This window comes from Notamacropus eugenii, chromosome 1, assembly GCF_028372415.1.
Source record: "Notamacropus eugenii isolate mMacEug1 chromosome 1, mMacEug1.pri_v2, whole genome shotgun sequence".
NCBI classification, from domain to species: Eukaryota; Metazoa; Chordata; class Mammalia; order Diprotodontia; family Macropodidae; genus Notamacropus; species Notamacropus eugenii.
Window position 1 is genome coordinate 630722236 of NC_092872.1, and position 21227 is coordinate 630743462.

The 21227-nt window shown below is 39.3% G+C and overlaps 1 protein-coding gene across 4 annotated transcripts in view; it reads left to right on the forward strand.

Annotated features, from left to right (window-relative positions):
* ADD2 (adducin 2) overlaps positions 1 to 21227 on the forward strand; it is a 206279-nt gene that overhangs the window by 135777 nt on the left and 49275 nt on the right. For 3 of the 4 annotated variants that reach the window (XM_072635256.1, XM_072635254.1, XM_072635253.1), the window contains 4 exons: positions 7245 to 7460; positions 8942 to 9080; positions 11113 to 11264; positions 11802 to 11882. In XM_072635256.1, the coding sequence (XP_072491357.1) occupies positions 7278 to 7460; positions 8942 to 9080; positions 11113 to 11264; positions 11802 to 11882 (555 nt within the window). In that variant the 5' untranslated portion in view covers positions 7245 to 7277. Of the gene's footprint in view, positions 1 to 7244; positions 7461 to 8060; positions 8144 to 8941; positions 9081 to 11112; positions 11265 to 11801; positions 11883 to 21227 lie in introns of those variants that run through there. The other variant, XM_072635255.1, reaches the window with a different exon arrangement.

Below are 21227 nucleotides of genomic sequence, written 5' to 3' on the forward strand. Positions count from 1 at the left end.
CATGCAGCCCAACCTATATATATATATATATATATATATATATATATATATATGACTAAAAATACCCACTTAACTATTCCTAACAAGGGTCAGCCTGATTCTTCCTCCTCCTAAACTCACTGCCTCCTAAAGTCAAGTCTAGAAGCATTCACTAAGTGCCAGGCATTCTGCCAAGCACTGGCAATACAAAGAAAGGCAAAAACAATTCATGTCTCAAGAATTTCAGAATCTAAGTGGAGAGACAATATGGAAACAACTACACATACATACACACACACACACACACACACACATACAATATGATAAATCAGAGATAATCTCAGAGGGAAGGTACCAGTATTAAGAGGAACTGGGAAAGGCTTTTTGCAGAAGATGGGATTTTAGCTAACAATTAAGCTAGGAGGTGAGGCAGCTAGGTAGCACAGTGGATAGAACACCTGGCCTGGAGTTAGGAAGACCTGAGTTTAAATTTGGCCTTAGATACTTACTAGCTATGTGTCCCTTGGCAAGTTACTTATCTTCCCTACCTTAGTTTCTTCTACAGTAAAATGGGGATAATAGTAGAACCTACCTCCCACGGTTGTTGGTGAGGACCAAATTAGATGTTTGTAAAGTGCTTAGCATAGTGCCTGGCATATAGCAGACATTTTAATAGCTCTTCCTTCCTTCCTTCCTTCCTTCCTTCCTTCCTTCCTTCCTTCCTTCCTTCCTTCCTTCCTTCCTTCCTTCCTTCCAGCATAGAATCATTTAGATAATAAGTAGGAGATCTAGGGTTTGAACTCATATTCTCTAACTACAAATCTGGCACTCTTTCCAGTGCAATCTACTGTCCCCTAGAAGTACTTGAAGACAGGTATTAGCTCCTCTTTACCCAGGTTTTCTCTTCTATCATTTAAACCTTCCCAATTACTTCAGATAGTTGGTGTGTGAGATGACTTCAGATCCCTTCTCCATCCTGTTCTTGGTGCTTGGAACCCCCTCCTGCTTGTCATGGTTGTCCCTAAATTTTGGTGCTTAGAAATGAACACAGTATTTTTGTATGTAGCTAGACCTGACCAGAGGACAAGTGATATTACCATCTTTATCTCTCTCTTGTCTTTCTTTCTATCATCTTTTTAGTTGAGGACCTAAGCCAAAGGCTTCTCATTTATATTCCCATGATGATCAGATGTTAAAAACATGTGGCCTCCAATCTGTGTGAGGACAAGTTAGGTTGGGACCTACTACTTGCCAGTGATATATAAAGCTATCCTTGTAAAGCAATCCTTTTGTGGATTTAATGTAATAGGACCTACTTTTCAAAATAATCTGGACATTTTACTGTCTTCAGGATAATTTAGTGGGCATCAAACTTGAAAATTCCCTGAACTGAGAGTCCCAAGATCCGCATTCAGGTTATTCAATTTATACTAATGGGACCTTGGGAAAGTCCCTTAACTTCTTTGATCCTTCCTTTAGTTATCTGAGAAATAAAGGGGTTGAACAAGAAGATCCCTGTGTATCCTTCGAACTCCAACAATCCAACGCACACATACACACATGCACACATATATACATACATACACACAAATCCAGACAGCTAGGTGGTGTAGTGGATAGAGTGCTGAGTCTGGAGTCAGGAAGACTCATCTTCCTGAATTCAAATCTAACCTCAGATTCTTAATAGTTGTGTGACTTTGGATAAGCCACGTTTCTGGGTAAACCAGGTTTGCCTCAGTTTCCTCATCTGTAAAATGAGCCAGAGAAGGAAATGACAAACCACTCCAGTATCTTTGCCAAGAAAACCCCAAATGGGGTCATGGAGAGTCAAACATGACTGAAAATGACTGAACAACAGCATGGATAGGTAAAGCGACAGATAGATCAATAAATAGATAGAGATATTAGTTCTTGATCAGATCAGAACAATAATGGGCCCCCATAGCTCACATCATTCTCTTCCCTTCTCTGCTTTTAGCTTTGCCTGGAGAGGAGGTTTTTGGAAGTGAGGGTAAGCCAGCATCTCAAGACTGGGTTTCTAGGCAACAGGGAGTGGAGCTGTTGCCAGGGAAGCAGGAGACTGAGCGAGAAGGAGTGCTATGCTGGGAATGACAGTCACAAGCAGAGAGGAAGCCATCGGATCAGGGCTAGTTCTGGGCAAAGTTGCAAAGGAGGGAACTTGGTCTCTGGTGCCCTCCCATGGCTCCTTTCAGCACTCTGAGCAAATCTCTTCTCTCTGGGTCGATTTCTCCTTCTCTAAAGAAGAGGGTTGGACTAGATGACTATTAAGGTGTCTTCTGGTTTTAAATCCCCTTCTCTTATGAGCTCTTTACCATCCCTTGGTCCCCTTTACCTCCATGGACCCACATGCCTTAAGGCCCCTTATTCCACCCAAACCTTGCCCTTCCCACTTGCCCAAAACCTTGCCTTATTGCTCACTTTCTATCTCTCTACCTTTCTGCCTATGAAGACTTTGTTCAGTTTACTGTTCCTGCCAAAGTCTCACTTAGTTGTCTGTTAAGTGAGCTGATAACGGGATGCATGTTAATAACTGATAATAGCACACCCCAACTCGCTTAGCAAAGGGTGGAAGCAGTGCCAAGTTTGAAATGAGAAGATCTAGGTTTGAGTTCTGGCTTTGACACTTAAAAGTCTAGGAGGGGGGGTGTCATTATAGCTTTCTGAACCTCAGTTTCCTCATCTCTAAAACGGGGACTGAAATATCTATCTTTAATAGGATTATTGGAAGGAGAATGCTTTATTGCCTTAACTGTTACATAACTATGAGCGATTTTGTTTATCCTTGCCAGAGATATACATTTTAACAGAGGAATGGAAATGTCTTAATTCAAAGGAACAAACCTCTCAACTTCAGATTATCAGATACGATTGAAAAATAGAAGTGGGGAGGAATGTTTTTCTAAGGAGCACCTTTCTAGGGACCCTGAATCATTATCATATGGGTGTAAAATAAACCCTGTGTCATATGATATGTGTCAGTATAGTCTAGTAGTGTAATGTTGCTTTTAAAAAAAGCCTGAGGCTCTTTCAGCCCAGAAATATCTCTAACATCACTAAGACGATGGGGTGGGATTTGCCCATTTCTCCTATGATACATATCTCAAGCTATCCTTCCATGATTTCATTTCATTGCCTTCATTCTAGTCAAATCAACAGACTTTTTTTAGTCAGCCACCATGTGCTGGGGACTGGGGGAAACAAAAATATGACACAGAGTCTTCTCTCAAGGAATTTGTAGCCAAATTGTTAGGACTATGACATGTATATCAATGAATATGATACTGAGTTGAGTAGAACAAGTTTAAAGGAAAGTTCAAGGACAAGTACTCCAGGAAAAAACATTTCTTATATGTGAAGTCATGCAAAACTTATTTTCTTATTAGCTATGTGGCAAAGAAAACATATGCAAAATCAAAAAAAAGAAAGAAAGTGGAAAAAAGTGTGCTTCAATCTGCACTCAGAGTTCATCAGTTTTCTCTCTTTAGGTGGGTAGTGTTTTTCATCATGGGTCCTTTGAAATTGTCTGCTCCAAGAAAATTTGAAGAGAGAGAAAGATCTCTGAACTGGGAGAGTCAGGGAAGAATACATTAGGACTATCATCTCCTTATTCCTGAGTACTACACCTCTCATACAGCCAAAAATTGCATAAGTTGTCTTGACTTTCATATGACATGGTTAACTTACATTGAGTTTGAATTCCACTAGTCCCCACCCCCAATCTTTTTTTCCCCAGATAGACTTCTGTCTAGCTCTGCCCCTCCATATTGTAGTTGGGAAGATTATTTTTGGAACTCTCAAGTATAAGATTTTACATTTATTCCTATTAATTTCATCTTTGATTTCAACCAGTGTTCTTGCCTGCCAAAATCTTTTTGAGTACTGACTGTCATCTGGTATGTTAGCTAAACCCCGCAGTTTCATGTAGAGAGTGATTTGGAGCTATGTTTTTAAAATAAAAAAAAACCAAGTGCTTTTGAGAGGTAGAGATGAGATGAGAGTTCATTTCAGGCACTGGGGTTATCCAAAGTAAAAGGCATAGAGATGGGAGTATCATGTATGAGGAACAGCAAGTCAGTTTGGCTGCAACACAGAGTGTGGGAAAGGGAGTAATGTATAATAAGGCTGGCAGTTGTTTGGAACCAGGCTATGAAGGACATTAAGCCTCAAGCAGAGGAGCTTTTATTTGAATCTAGAGGCATCAGGGAACCACTGGAGTTTACTGATAATGGAAATAACATGGTCAAACCTGGGCTTTAGGAAAATCACTTCAGCAGTTGTGTGGACAATGTGTTGGAGAGGAGAGACCTGAGACAAGGAGTTGATTGAAAAGGCTAGTGCAGTAGTCAAGATGAGGTAAGAAGTATCTGAAGTAGGGAGATATCTATGTGACTAGAGAGAAGGGGATAGCTACAAGAGTTGTTGTTGAGGTAGAAATGTCAAAATTTGGCAACTAATTAGATATATGAAATAGGGGAGAGTGAAGAGTCAAGTATGACGCCAAGATTGCAAACCTACATGATTGGAAGTATAGTAATAGACTCATCAATAAAATGCAAACATCTTATGGATTCATAAGCATATAGAATATTAGACAGCAGCTATCCAACCACATTATTTTATAGATAAAGGTACTGAGACTTACACTGGGGAAATCACTTCAGTCCCATGGTAGAGTCAATGTGATAAAATAATAGAGCTGGAAGCAGAGCCATCTCAGGTATTGGTCCATTGGGGCATGTGATCACTAGCTGGAAGTCACTGTCTCCCTACCTAATTACCAACATTTGAAACTGCCCCCACCCCCTGATGCACAGACTCTTTTTACTTCCTTTTTGTTTTCCAAGTCTGCCTTTGAGATACCTTATATGTAGGTATAGAGCACTTGACAATATACAAAATACAGTATCTCTTTAAATTTGTACATGTCCCACAAAATGTTCTGGGACTTCATTAATATAAACTTCATACAGTCAGTCCCATCTGAAAAGGACTGGAAAGATCATCTTATCTAACTATCTTCCAGATTAATTGTTCACAGAACTCCTTAGAATCTGAAATCTATCGACAACTCATAAATACTGATCCAGGGGAGCCTGGGAGCGTGGAATACATTCCAATAAAAGGAAGTTAGGGAGCAAAATAGAAACTGGCTTATTTTCATACTGAACGTGATCATGTATGATATCATATCATATATGAAAGTATTGTGTATATATAAATATATATGAAATATATTTTCATATTTCATATGTATATTAAGCCCACCCAGACTCTAACCCTTCCTTCACACGGAGTGTATGGACAAATACTCTCTATGCTGACTTGATTATTATACTTTCACAGAGGCGGGCTGAAGTTCTCAAAGAAAGCTCACCACCATAAGGTAATACTTAAATGTTCTCAGAGTCATAGGGGTAACCCCATTGTATTATAATAAGAATATAATCGCCCTAACTCACCATGTTAGTTCTAGATCCCCTAGGAATTTGGCTTCTATTTAGAGAAAGCCATTCACTCACAATAATGGTACTTTTAGATCTTAAATATAACAATTTTCTTAATAGTAAGGCAAAAAATAATATCACAGGTACTCATATTAAAGCAATTGTTTAAATAATAAATATATCACAATATACATATATTCTTGGGTCCAATTCTCCCACAAATACATCCGTGGGGGAGAGTGGGCAAACACAGAAATATGCCAAGGAGACACATGAATGAGAAAAACCCATGTATTTGGGGTAACTTACAACTCTGGAACTATCAACTTTAGTGGCTTCTTTCTGTCTCAGGAATTCTTTAAACAAGTTCCTTCACGAACATAGTTTCTGAGTTCAGCAGATGCTTTCACTGCTAGACTCAGTTGATCCACACTGTGTTTGACCAATATATTAGTTTAGTGGGCATGATATCTCAGCTGATTTGCTGAGAGATTTTTCAGATCCAATGGTGCCAAGCTACTCAGCTAGACTATTTCCTCAGCAGCAGCCATAGTATCCATCACTTGCAGGTTTAAGCTTAGCTGATGCAGTTCTGAAACCTGTCCTTTCATATTGCTCCTCTTTTGTCTCTCTTCTCATCCCTTGAGTCCTCTCTATGAATGACCCCACCTTAGCTAATGGTTGGTAACCAAATTCTCATCTGTCTATAATTAGATAAATTACATCAGTCCCATAATAATATTACAGTTCCAGGACTAATAAGGAAAAATCATTCTCAGGCTTATGCCTTTCCTCTTATTCTTCTCCAGGGTCCCCATTGTTAGTAGATGGTGTAGTTTGTGTATCAGGTGTAGTTGATGAGAGAAAGTGACATCTAAAACAATTAGGCTATAACTATTCCCCCATCACTGATACATATAGATGAAACAGTCTCTATCCTCTATTATATATATATATATTAAATTCTTTTTTCTCTTCCAATCTACCTTTGATGATATCTTATATATAGGTATATAGTACTTTGCAACATACAAAACACAGTATATCTTTTACATTTAATAGCAATCCTATGAAGTGAGGATAGATTTTTTTTTTTAGCTTAAATATTATTTTATTTTTTCCAGTTAAATATAAAAACATTGTTTAACATTTGGTCTTTTTTTAAAAATTTTGAATTCCAAATTTTCTCCCTCCCTCCCTAAAATGATAAGCAATATCATATTGATTATACATATGTAACCATATAAAATATATTTCCATGTTAGTAATTTTGTGGAAGAAAACTCAAACAAAAAAAAGTGGAAAATAGTATGTTTCAGTCTGCATTCAGACTCCGTCACTTCTTTCTCTGGAAGCATATAGAATTTTTCATCATGAGTCCTTTGGGATGACAACAGGCATTGTTAATTCCATTTTTCAGATGAGAGACTGAGGTTCAGAGGTGTTGTGATTTATCTAAGATTGTGACTCCCTGAGCCATTAAATGGAAGAATAAGGACTTGAAACCACACTTTCTATCTCCAAGTCCAAAGCTTTCTCTACTCTGTTCTACTGTCTTTGATGTCCACTTGAACCTCATTTCACTCTTTTACAAATGGCAGTGAGGCATCTAGAAGGATTTGTCCTGGATTACACCCTATTTGAAAGGCCTTGACCTTATATCTCCCTAAGAATGATCATGCCTCCAGCTCAAATCTGAGAAAAGGGACTGATAGATACTGTGACTCCTTTGCCTTTGGGGATCATTCTCACAATACAGACTTCACTGATCTTAATTCTTACCCTTCTTCCTGCTTGTAGGACCCTGAGAGTGAGCTACAGACTATCAGGAAAATGAGTGAAGAGAGTGCCACTGAGGCTACCTCCCCCCCACCTCCCCAGGGGCAACGCTACTTTGACAGATTCTCAGAAGATGACCCTGAATATATGCGCCTTCGAAACATGGCAGCTGACCTCCGGCAGGATTTCAACATGATGGAGCAGAAGAAGAGGGTCACCATGATCCTTCAGAGCCCTGTAAGTGGGGTGTCTTCTGGGGCCAGGGGCGAGACTGAGCTGGACGTGTGTATAAAGACTAAGGGGTAGGGAAAGGGCTAATTCCTGGGTTTTCTTTCTTATTTGGAAGTTTATATTTTTTTAAAGTCCTTCTTCAAATTTATAAATAGAACATCATTCTCTCATCCAGAGAAGGTGAAAATTTATGCCCAGTGATCATAATAGTCTAATAAAAGATAATAATCTAATAAAAGATAATAAGCTCCTAAATCACTGAAGATTTATAAGCATAAGGTGGTAAGCTACTTCTTGAGGTTGTTATAAAGGGGATTCTTATTCTCATAGAGACTGGACTTGATAAATGTCTTCCAACCAAGAGATTCTATGATTCTATTAACTTGAACTTCTGTTTCTGTATCCTTATTACTGGCAAGTTAGGGATTGTGGGCCAGAATACTAGTAGAAGTAGGGAGACATGAGTTAATCATCTACACTTCCACAGTAGCAGCCCAGAACCCTGATGAATCTCTGAAAATAGAATGTTTGGCCAGAGAGTTAGAACAGCAAGTAGCCTGGGAGACAAGATCCCCAAATGTGATGTCTTGATTATGACCTCAGTCTGAACAATCAGATTAAACTTGAATCTTACAGCTCATCTAGTCCAGGCCCTCATTTTATAGTTGATGAATTTGAAGCCCAGAAAGGTAAAGTCATGAGTATGGTTCATTAAGAAGGTATTTTCCTACTTTGGGAGAAAAAATGGGTATTCTTTATTATAAGAGTTAATGATCTTTCTATTCCAGTGTAGTAGCAAGAGTATTGAATTTGGAGTTGTGAGGCCTGGGTTCAAATCTTAACCTTGTTACCAATAAGATATTGGGCAAAAAGTCATTACCCTTTTCTAGCCTCAGTTTCCTCATCTATAAGATGGAAAGATTGGACTAAAAGATCTCTGCTGTCTCTTTCAGCTCTAAATTCCATTCCTCTACATGTGTAAGACCATTAACACTCTGTATAACTCTGGATCAATCATATAACTTCTTGGGGTCAACTGCCTAGCTCAGAACAGTAAATCTGAGTCACAGAGCAGGGGAGCACTATGTGCTTGGGGTCTTCTCCTTGTTCAAATCTTCGGTGATTTAGGAGCTTATTATGTTCCCCTGATCACTGGGGATAAATTTTCACCTTCTCTTGATGAGAGAATGATGTTCTATTTATAAATTTGAATAAAGAGCAATTCAGAGATGGAGCTTCTCCTACAGACACAATGGAATTGATCCCAGAGAGACCAGAAGGGTCAGACAGACTAGAGTATGACTGATAAGATACTCCCTAATATTTTCCTGTACTGCTCTAAAAGAAGAAAAAAAAGATTGGGCCCAAGAGCCCCTTGGCTGAGGGAAGGGAAGTGGGAGGTAGGGTCAAACATGGTGGAATTCTAGGGAACTTGAATAATTTGTGAAGGAACCAGATGGTACAAGAGCCATGGGATCTTTCTTCAGTCTTTCAGGGAGGAGCTAGAGAGCCTTATCCAAGAGCAGATGAAGAAAGGAAACAATTCTTCTAACATCTGGGCCCTGCGGCAGATCGCGGACTTCATGGCCAGCACCTCCCACGCCGTCTTTCCCACTTCTCCCATCAGTACGTGAGCCGAGGGAAGCTGGGGGCAGGGGATGATGGAGAGGATGGGGAGTGCAGAGGCAGCAGCTGTTGCCAGGTTACCAAACTGGGTGAGGCTGGGCTCGTAGGCCCGGTGGGAATTGCAACCTCAGAGCTATTATCCCTTTGCCATGTCTCTGTTGCTGCTGCTGAAATGCGTACTGCATCATTTTCCCTACTTAATCTAGGGGTGAGTGGATCCAAGGAAGGGACTCAAGGGAAAGGTCTCTTGCATGCCAATTAGAACGCTGATGTTAAGGAGATAAGGAATGCACATACATCTTGGGGACTTTCATGAAGGACCTTGCTCCTTGTATAACACATTTACACACTAAGCTTTTACTTTATCTTAAATGTGGTTATACTCCCTTGACATTATCATGGTATTCAGGTCTACTTGGAAATGCGGAAATTTGGGAGTCAACTCAGTGTTTTATTTAATTCTAGCTTTACTAATAAAGAATGATATTTCTTATTTTTGATAAGGAAGGAGAGGAGGCAAGTGACCAGTATGTCTGTCCAATTTTTTAGAGCAGTCACACTGTTGTCTCCCCTATCATCAACCTTGTTAAGTCAGTCACTTAAAACCAGTGAGCTCAGGTACAATTCAACTTGATTTCGTGTCTGATCATTTGTCAGGTATATCTGGTTGGGTTTGGGTTAGACTAGATGGCCTTAAGGCCACAAAATTCTGTGATCTGTAAATAGGTCAGCTGTGAATCCAACTACTTATTTGTTTCACCAAACCTTCCTCCCCACCCCTCTTTTTAAAATCTACCTCCAAGGACCAAGCATTATGAATCCTGTAACAGGGATAGGAGTCTGGGCCTGTGATTTTACTGGTATAAAGAGCATTTCCTGATGAGGAAACCCCTCTCCCAGTGCAGGTTGATGTCTTCTCTGCAACTCCTAGTCATAGAATTGTCTAGAGCCCTGAGAAGATAGCCACACAGCCTGTATGTATCAGAAGGAGGACGTGAACTTACGTCTTCCTGCTTCTCAGTCTGGCTTTCTGTCCACTGCACAATGTTGAGTCAAATAACAATATTTATTTGTATATATTTTATGGATGATTATTTTGTATATACTCATATGTACATGTTATCTTACCCTATAGTATATAAGCTACCTGAGATCAAAGACTATTTGTTTTATGTCTTTGTATCCCCAGCACCCAATACATTGCATGACACATATTCGATGATTAACAAATGCTTGTTGATTGATAATAACACGCAATTATATATTTAATGATTGAAAAGCACTTTAGCTCTACAAAGGTTTATAATTATTAGCCCCATTTTACAGAGGATGAGACAAAGGCACAGAGAGATTAAAGTGACTGGCCCAATGGTCAGCATCAAGGATCAAAAGCGTAGGTCTTCTGGCTCCATGACTATCATATGTTATCCTTCCTTTAACAGACTGTATTCTTATGCTTGGCAGACCAAGCCCAGTGGACAGTGCTAAACAGAGAGTATGACCTGAGACTTTGTATAATAGACTAGAAATCAAGAATTCCAGGTTATTGATTTGACTTGAGGGTAAATTACTTAACTTCCTCTGAGCATCACTTTTCCCAAACTTTCTGATCAAATAAATTATCTATAAGAAGAGCTCTAAAGTAACAGAATTATTAAGAAATTGGCACAATCTTCAAGGAGGAGAAGCATGGAGTACCAGAGGACCTCATTTCAAGTACTAATTCTGACCTTGGCTGGGTCTGTGATACTGAGAACGTTATTTAATTTCTCTATGCTCAAGTCTAGGCAATTAGTTGCAAAAATTGTCCCAACCTGCCTTGGTAAAGGGAGTTTCCTCATCAAGGACTTCCGTGTACCAATAACATCACAGGCCCCATCCCTATCTCATTGCTTATAACCCATGTAAAGTCTCTACAACTGGAGTGTTAGGAAGAGTTTTCACGCTGAGAAAGTCAGGGAAGGAAAGAAGACTTCAGTGGTCAGGTTGCCTGATGCTGGGGTATCAGCTCTACTCCCCTTCCCCTCCATAGATCTCTCCATGATGACCCCTATCAACGACCTCCACAGTGCTGACTTGCCAAACTTGGCCAAAGGGGAACGGCTCATGCGCTGCAAAATTGGCAGTGTCTACCGACTCTTGGACCTATACGGATGGGCCCAGTTGAGCGACACCTATGTCACGGTGAGGAGAAAGAGGGAGGTGGTGGGAAGGTAAGTGGGGATGGTGTGGGAGGCCAAATAATAACCTCAAAATTCCCTCCTGGAGAGACTCCAACTCTTGGCTATGCTGCAGCATATCAACCAAAATGACCTTCCATGAACTCTATCCACTATGATCATCCAGAGCAGAGGCAGCCAATAGGCCCATCCCTTTTGGGTGAGCTGTCTTATTCTCAGCTCCTCCCTTGATCCACCAGTTAAGTCCCTTCCTTTATCTGTGCCTAGATTTCCCCAGTTCCAGAGAAAGAGCAGACAAACCTCTTCTACCTTCTCCTTCTCTCCCAGGAGACTATAGAAGATGAAGTTGTTTTGAGACACCAAGTGTAAAGTGGTGGGGACATGAAAGAAAGGCATTAGGAAAATACCCAGAGAGATTTGCAAGTTCAAAAAGAGGGAATACAAAATTTCAGGGGAGAGAAGAGAGAGGAGTGCTCATGGGAATATACCAGTTAGTCCTAGACTAGAGATTTTCCCTTAAATTTCTGTGTCCTTCCTTCAGCTGAGAGTCAGCAAAGAGCAAGATCACTTCCTGATTAGTCCCAAAGGCCTCTCCTGCAGTGAAGTCACAGCTTCCAGTCTGGTGAGTACTGTTCAGTCATTTTACTTCCTTTCACGGTCAGTCCTCATTAAGAAAGAAGCATAGACCATCCCTCCCTATTTGGAGTTCACCACCACTTAAATATTAGTCATTCTCTCATTAGCAATTACTCTGCCCCTCTAAATCAACATATAATATGGTTCATAACTATAACCTTCCTTTTAATTTAGTGTCTCTATTTCCTCAAGAAATTATTGCCATCTGCCTACTGATTGATTGGTCTCCCTGATTGAAGTCTTTTCCCCACTCTGGTCCATCCTCTACTTAGTCCATCCTCTAGTCAGTTTGATATTCCCAAAACCCAGGTCTGATCATATCACCCTCTATTCAATAAACTCTGGTGGCTCCCTGTTGTCTCAAGGATCAGATATAAAATCCTTTGGATGACTTTCAAAGTCCTTCATAAGTTGGCCCCTTCCTAACTTTCTCGTCTTCTTACACCTTATTCTCCTCCACATACTCTGTGATCCAATGACAAAGACCTCCTTACTGTTTTTCCTCACATCTCCATCTCCTAACTCTAGGCCAGGGGTAAAGGAACCTGCAGCCTCGAGGCCACATGTGGCCCTCTAGGTCCTCAAGTGGAGCCCTTTGACTGAATCCAAACTTCCCAGAACAAATCCTTGTAATAAAAGGTTTTGCTCTATAAAACTTGGACTCAATAAAAAGGTCACACCCAAGGACCTAGAGGGTCACATATGGCCTCAGGGTCACAGATTCCCCACCTCTGCTCTAGGCATTTTTATTGATTGCCATGTCTGGAATACTCTCTGTGGTAATCTCTGCTTCGACTTTCATAGCTTCTTTCAAGTCTCATCTAAACATCTTACTTTCTATAGGAAGCTTTTCTTGATTCTCTTTAATCTTAGTGACCTCCCTGAAACTACCCCCAATTTATCATATATATATATATAATATGATAAAGATATATATGTGTGTGTGTGTGTGTGTGTGTATAATATACATGTATATCTTGTTTGTATGTAGTATTCGCACATTGTCTCCACTATTAGACAACGAGTTTTGTGAGAGCAGGGGTTTTTTTACTGTCTTTCTTTGAATCTCCGGCACTTAGCACAACCCCTGGAGCATAGTAGACACTTAATAAAGGCTACATGACTGACTGATGTAGGGCACACATAGTCAGAAATCCAAATAAGATTCCAGGGCTCTAGACTACTTCTTAGAGCATAAAGTCATCAAATTATTCAAATTAGATGGGACCATAGAGATCATCTTACCCAACTGACTCATTTTTCAGATGTAGAAACTGAGTGCCAGGAATGTGACTTGCCCTGGAAGCCCCAGATTTCTACAAGACTCAACTCAAGCACCATCTTCTATATAAGATCTCTCCTTATTGTTCCAACAGCTAGTACCATTCCCTGCCCCATCATCTACTATCTATTTTGTAATATATATGTGTGTGTGTGAGCATGTATGTATGTATGAACACACACACGCACACACACACACATACATAATTGCCTCTCCTGAGGGAATGCAAGCTCTTTAAGGGAAGGGAGTGTTTTACTTTTTTGCTTTGCATCCCCAGTGTCCAGTACAGAGCTTGATACATAGTAGGAACCAAATAAATGTTTGCAGATAGATTAATTGATTCTGCTACACCCCCTTGTCGTTCTGACCTCACTTCCCCCTTTTAGGATTGTAAGACCACAGAAACATACATTCAGAGCTGAAAAAGATCATAGAAGTCATTGGTTCAGTGGTTACTTTGCAGATAAGGACACTGAGGACCTAACAGGGGAATTGACTTCCCCAAGATTATAAAAGGAGTGAGTAGGAGAGTCAAAATGTGAACCTGACTTCAGAAGGTGCATTGTTCAGTGGAAAGAGCACTGGTTCTGGAATCAAAAGATGTGGGTTCATAGCCCACCTCTGATGTTTATGACCTGTTTTGTATTTATCTTGTATACTTGTCTATTGCTATATATATGGAATCAGCAAAATTTAAACTCATCTAGCACAAGAACTATTTGATTTTAAAAATATGTTTCCAGTGCCTGGCACACAGTAAGTGCTTAACAAATGTTGAATTGAATTGAACTTCGTAGAAGTCTGAGTCTAGCTAGACTTTGAAGGTGAGTTGGGAATTAGGTATAAAGAAAGAGGAGGATTAATTTCCAGGTGAGTGGATATATTGGAATAATACTCCCCCTGCCTCTTCCCTCTCTAATCTAGGATTTCAAAGCAATATACTCAATTGATCTAGCTACTCTATTGATATTATTCAAATGAATCTATTGATGTACCCTTACTGCTTCTCCTGGATCTCAATGTTGATTGTGATTCCTATACATGAAGGAATTCATGTGATAGTCCCAGGCAGCCAGCTCTGTGCAGAACTTCTAGGTTAGATTAAAGAGGTAATATTGGGAATGGGGAGCAAGGTCTGTGGATTTTTTTTTAAGTAGATTGAGTAGATTTTTAAAACAGATTCAGAGAACTGGAACCTTTTACATAATACTCTAATATAGAATAAATAGATCACAGACAACTTTGAATACACCAGTCATTAAGTAGGTCAGATAAGGTTGAGGGAAACATGACTGACCAATATATAGTATTCAGTGGAAAAAATCTGAAGATCTTAGTGGTCAATATAAGCTTACATCATGATGTAACAGCCAATTCTTTAAAAAAAGAAACAAATTAGATCTTAAGCAACAATAATAGAAATCAGAGAGTTTATAAACACAGGAGCTGCTAGATTTCCTTTGCTTGTCAGGGCTACACTTAGTGAACCTATCCTTATCCAACTGCATCAACTTCCTTTCTTGGGCTTTTGAAGCAATAATTTAAAAGTTGTTGACACACTATAGAAAAAGTCATCATGTGAGTCTATGACACTATTACTGTTTCTTATTAATTCTGACAGTGTACCTAATTCTTGTGCTTAACTATGATTCTCAGCATTATTTGTCCTCTTTCAGCACTCTACCTTTCCCTACACTTGAGGGACATTTTACATTTCCCCCATTCCTTGGGTTGCCATTTCCAAAGAACTCAGAACATAGGCCCCTCCACCCTTTGGGAGGCAAGGCATCAGACAGTAGACACACAGACTGTTTGCAGGCCTTACTTAAAGTCTTTCCAGCTTGAGAGTATAACTCTTAAAAGCCGTGAGATTCATCCTAGTAGTTGAGATCTTTGGCAAGAGTAGATTCCTAGTTTGACCATGAGATGAGTGAAGAAGTATGACTGAAGGGAAAACCATTATCTCAGGAGGGAATTCTTTTTTTTTATGTTTTTCTTTTCTTTTTTATTAATTCATTTATTTTTAGTTTTTTCCATTCACTTCCTCAAGATTTTGATCTCCAAATTTTCTCCCCATCTCTCCCCTCCCTCCACCCCAAGATGGCATACATTCTGATTACCCTTTCCCCCAATCTGCCTTCCCTTCTATCCCCCCCATTTTTATAATTCCCCCCTCTCTTATCCCCTTCCCCCGCTACTTTCCTGTAGAGTGAAATAGATGAGACAGATTTTCATACCCAACTGAGTGTGTATATTATTCCCTCCTTAAGCCAAAGTGGATGAGAGTAAGGTTCATTCATTCCCTCGTACCTCCACCCTCTTCCCCTCCACTGTAAAAGCTTTTTCTTGCCTCTTTTATGTGAGATAATTTACCCCATTCTACCTCTCCTTTTCTCTTTCTTCCAGTACATTCCTCTCTCTCACCCCTTAATTTTGTTTTTTAGATATCATCCCTTCTTTTTCAACTCATCCTGTGCCCTCTGTCTATATCTATCTATCTATCTATCTATCTATCCATACATACATACATACATACATACACATATCATATATACATACATACACATATCATATAGACATAAATATATACACATATTATATATGTATATTCATATATATTTATATCGATATATTCCCTCCAACTACCCTAATACTGAGAAAGGTCTCATGAGTTACAAATATCATCTTTCCATGTAGGAAAGTAAACACTTCAACTTTAATGAGTTCCTTATGATTTCTCTTTCCTGTTCACCTTATCACCCTTCTGTGGAGTCTTATATTTGAAAGTCAAATTTTCTATTCAACTCTGATCTTTTCTTCAAGAATGTTTGAAAGTCCTCTTTTTCACTGAAATTCCATTTTTCCCCCTGAAGGATTATACTCAGTTTTGCTGGGTAGGTGATTCCTGATTTCAATCCTATCTCCTTTGACCTCTGGAATATCATATTCCAAGCCCTTCAGGAGGGAATTCTGAGAAAGTTTCTTTGACACATCAGCAAAGAGCTTCATGAAGTGATGAAGTGGTTAAACAGAAAAATTATTAGGTTCTATGAAAATTATGGGTTTAAACTATAGGAAGATCATTCTTGAGACTGGGATCATTAGTGAGGGCTCAGAAAGATTTAAAGCAATAGTCTGCCAGTTACTTTCATTCTACAAAACCAGCATTTCAATAATGTCAGCTTGGAGGAAGGCCCATAGTGAAAGTGCCCTGTCCTGTTCTCCATTTTTATGAGTGGCATGGATAAAGGCATGCTTTATCAAAGCTGCAGATGACAAAAAGTTGGCAGGAATAGATGTTAGATGACAGAGTTAGGATGTAGCAATATCTCAGATGACTAGAAGGATGAGCCAAGTCTAGCTGGATGAAACTTAATTAATGGTAAATGTAAAATTCTTCATTTAAAATGAAACAGTTAAGTTCACAAGTACAGGTTAGATAAGGTGCCAGTGAAAAGGGTCTTATGTTCTTAGTGGATGGCGAAATTAATATGTGCCAATAGCATAATGTCTCAGCTTCCAAAGGGTTATGAGAACAGTGAGAGCTTTGCTTTCTGACCTGATCTTACCACATTTTCAGTCCTGGACAGTCTGGTTTAAGGAAGGACCTTAACAAGCTAGAGAACCAAATAGGATCAATTGCTCATCTAATGGAGGAAAGCCTGGATGCTGACTGATCTGGAAATAATAAGAAACCTTTGAAGGATATAGTGGTATTCAGCCTAGAAAAAGGGAAGATTTAAGGAGCCATGCTTATTGTCTTCAAATTGCTGAAGTTTGCCTTCAGAAAGAGGAATTAAACATATTCTGTAAAATGGCAGAACTATGATATGTAGGTGAGGATAAAAGAAAGGAAAATTTTGACTCAGTGTAAGACCTTTCCAATACTTAGATCTATCCTATATTGGAGTGAACTGACTTCTGAGGTAGTGTGTTCCCCATCATTGAAAGTATCCAAGAAGAAACTGAATAACCATATAATAGAGATATATAGAGGATGATGAATCAGGTTGAATCAGATAACTTATAATCATCAAGGCAGCTAGGTGGCATAGTAGATAGAGCTCTGGGCCTGGAGTCAGGAAGATCAGAATTCAAATTTGGCTTCAGACACTTATTAGCTGTGTGACCCTGGGCAAGTTACTTAGCCCTGCTTGCCTCAGTTTCCTCATCTGTAAATTGAGGTGGAGAAGAAAATGACAAACCACTTCGTTATCTTTGCCAAGAAAACCCAAAATGGGGTCACATAGAGTTGGACATGACCGAAACAACATCATCAAATGAACTTTTAGAGCTAAAAGAACCCTTAGGCATCACCTAATCTAACCTTGTTTTACTGATGAGGAAACTGAAGTTCAGAGAGGTATATTTGCTGCTCTTGGTTTCATTCATAGACAGCTCAACAAGAACCTTGTTGTTATCCAATAGAGAGTTGGAAAGTGACACTTGATTACTGAAGCAAATCTAGTTCAATCAATTTAACATGGCCAACTTTTGTTATAAAAGAGCTTTGTTCCTGGAGGATTAGATAATTGACTTACCATTGTATTTTTTTCCAACAACTTTACCTTGGCTTCTTCAGAGAGATACCGATTATTTTGAAAATATCCTAGCTTTTAACTACCTATGTATTGACTTTTAAACTTCTGAATTTCATGTAGAGGTCTAGGAAAATAGAATTTTGTAAAAATGTTAGTTTGCTCTAAACACTTACCAGTTCAGGGGTCATCTAATCTAACCCCTCTTTTTGCGGATGAGGAAAATGAAGCAGAGAAAGGCCAGAAAACTTGCTTAAGGCCTCATAGCTTTGAAATGACAGTCAGGATTCAAACCCATGACTTCTAACAACAAATACAGAGTTCATACAGTTGCCCACTAGAAACAATTGGAATTCAGTGTCACTTTCTCAAGCACCAGGATCTGTCTGTCTCCTTCTTCCCTTGGCTACCCATGTGATTTGTTCAGCTTTTTAGACCACACAGTATCTAAAAATCTATCTATCTAAAAATCTGTCTATTTGCCTCTATCAGGAGATAGAGGCAAACTCCGAAATCAACAAGTATTTCATATAAAGAAAGCCAATAAAAAATTTGATTCTTAAAATCCACTGATTTTGTGGTTGTTGGTTTGTTTTGCTTTGGAGTATTGTTTTGCTTTCCTTTGTTTGGGGTATTCTTGAGACTGGATCTCCCCACCTCCCCTAGGCTAGAAGCATGGCAATGACTCATGGGCCCACTCCCACCATGGATCAGTAAAGAAGTTTTAACCTGCTCCATTTCCAATCTGGACCAGTTCTGCCCTTCCTCAGTCTAATTCCCCTCACTCCCACAGGCTCATCATTTAGGTGCCACAGTTAGTGGACATTGGATTTAAATTTAGCCCAGTTGCTGCTCTTGAGTTCAAACAATCCACCAGTCTCAGCATATCCCTATAGAAAGGACTACAGGAGCATATCACTGTGTTTGGCAATTATGTCATTTTTTAAAAGCAGAAAATCTATGATTATCTTTAAAGAAAAATTTTAATCTGATTCCTTCAAATATTTTTAGTCATTAGCTTCTACCTAACAAAAACAGGAAGTGTTTACTATGTGTAAGGTGCTATGTTAAGCACTGGAGATATATATATATATATATATATATATATATATATATATATATATATATATATATATATATATATATATATATATATTTTAAAAGGCCAAAAAAAAGGATCCCTACTCTTGGAGAGCTCACAATCTAATGGTGGAGATAACATACAAACAACTACGTACAAACAAAATATATACAGGGTAAGTTGGGAATTGTTGCATTGGGAAGGCACTAAGATTAAGGACTGGGAAAGGCTTCTTACTAAAGGTAGAATTTTAAAATGAGACTTGAAGGAAGTCATGGAAGCCAATAGGTGAAGATAAAAAGGGAGAGTCTTCCTGGCACAGGGGACAGAAAGTGAAAACTTTTGTGTTAAGAGATGGAGAGTGTTGAGCAACAAGGAGGTCTGCATTGCTCAATCACAGAGGACATAGAGGGGAGTAAGGTGTAAGAAGACTGGAAAGGTAGGAAGGGGTCAGGTTATGAAATGTTTAAGCCAAACAGAGGATTTTATGTTTGATCCTGGAGATAATAGAAAGCCACTGGAGTTTACTGAATTGAGTAGTAACATGGTCAGGATTGTGTTTTAGAATTTGATAGCTACATGGAGGGTGAACTGGAGCAGAGAGAGACTTGAGTCAGTTAATTGTGTTATTTTTGAGTCAGGGAAAAGACCCAGCAGTCCAATGCAATAGTATAGTGGTGAGGTCTTGAAGGTAGCAGTGTTAGGGAAGGGGACAAATTTATACCAGAGATGTTACAAGTGTAGAAATGACAGAATTTGACAAGTGATGTGATATGGGGAGTGAAAGAGAATGAGGAGTCCAGAATGACTGCTAGTTTGTAAGCCTGGATGACTGGGAGTTTGGTGGTATCCTCAACAATAATAGGAAAATTAGTAAGAAGGAAGATTTGTTTAAAATGAGTTCAACTTTGAGTGTTGAGTTTCAGATGTCTACAGGACATCCAAGTTGAGATGTCCAGATACAAGATGAGGTCAGGAAAACGTTGAGGACTGGACAAATGGATCTGTGAGTTATCTGTGTAGACGTGATAATTGAATCCATGGTTGATCTTCCTGTCTAAAGTCTTTCCCTACTCCAGAGCAAATGGGAAAATATATTCTCAGTGTCTGTAGTCTATACTAAACTACCCAGAGACAAAAAATTTTGAGCACACCTCAATTCTAATCAAACACCATAGTTATTAGCCATGTACCCACTTAGGAGAGCAGAGGTCATGAGTTGACAAACTTGCCTATCACATGAACACACAGGGCACTCTGTTTCACTGTCTGGGTCATGATCACCCCTTGCCACTGAACAAGTTGGATCAATCAAGATTCTGTAATGCTGCTTCTCTGTCCAGATTGACCAAAGTCTCTAAGGGTTTCCAGAGAAATACTGGCCTCTAAAAGAAAATTTGGGTTCTCTTAGGTTCAAATTCCCACAGGACAAGAGCCTGTCTTCTTAGGCTGCTATAATGCTATGGCATCCATGCTCAGAATTTTGAGTCTTGGCAGGAAACAGGGATCATGTGTAGCATAGGGACAGTCCTTCACCTTTATGGACATTTCCTTCCCTTCCTCCTCCTCTTTCTCACTTCCAATTTCTTGGACAATTTAAAATCATAAGATCACCAATTTGGAGGTAGAAAAGATCTTAGAGGCCATCTTTCTCTCTTATTTTACAAGTGTGGGAACAAAAGTCTGGAAAAGTTAAATGATTTTCCCAAAGACACACAGAAAATCAATGGCAGAGGCAGGATTTGACTCCAGGTCCAAATTCACTGTTCTTTTCACTACGTAGCACTCTCAGGTGACTTCTGAGGTGGCATCATCCCTTTAAGCATACTCTTATACAATTCTGGGAAATGTTTCCAAAAGAACATGATCTAATCCCAGAGAAAGGACGTGGTCCACTATAGAACTTGGTACTGTCTTCTATCTGTAATGTTTTAAGGTTTACAAAGTATTTTCCTCACAACTCTGTGGAATCAGGAAATGAAAAAAATATTGAAAGACCTCAAGGGATATTGCAACATAACAACACAAGAGGGCACTCAAATCAAGATGCCTTTTTTTCTTAGAATCTGATTTTCCCTGGGTACATATCCTTCCTTCAATGTAGATTTCAGCCCCTCCACATTTGAGTAGGACCAGTCTTCATCTGTTCTGGGGCCAACCTAATTCATTATCTAACGTCCAATCTTTTGATGTCCTCAGATGATAATCAGTGAGCCTTTATTAAATGTCTACTGTATACCAGGAACTGAGCTAGGAACTGGAATTATGAAAACAAAAGAATGGCAGCAGGCCCTGCTCCCATCAAGGGAGACACCATGTCCCTATAGCAATAGGTACCGAAAAAATACAAAATAGAAATAAGATAGGGAAGAACTTGCAGAGGATCAGGAAAGGCTTCATATAGAAGGTAGTTGCTTGCTCTGGATTTTC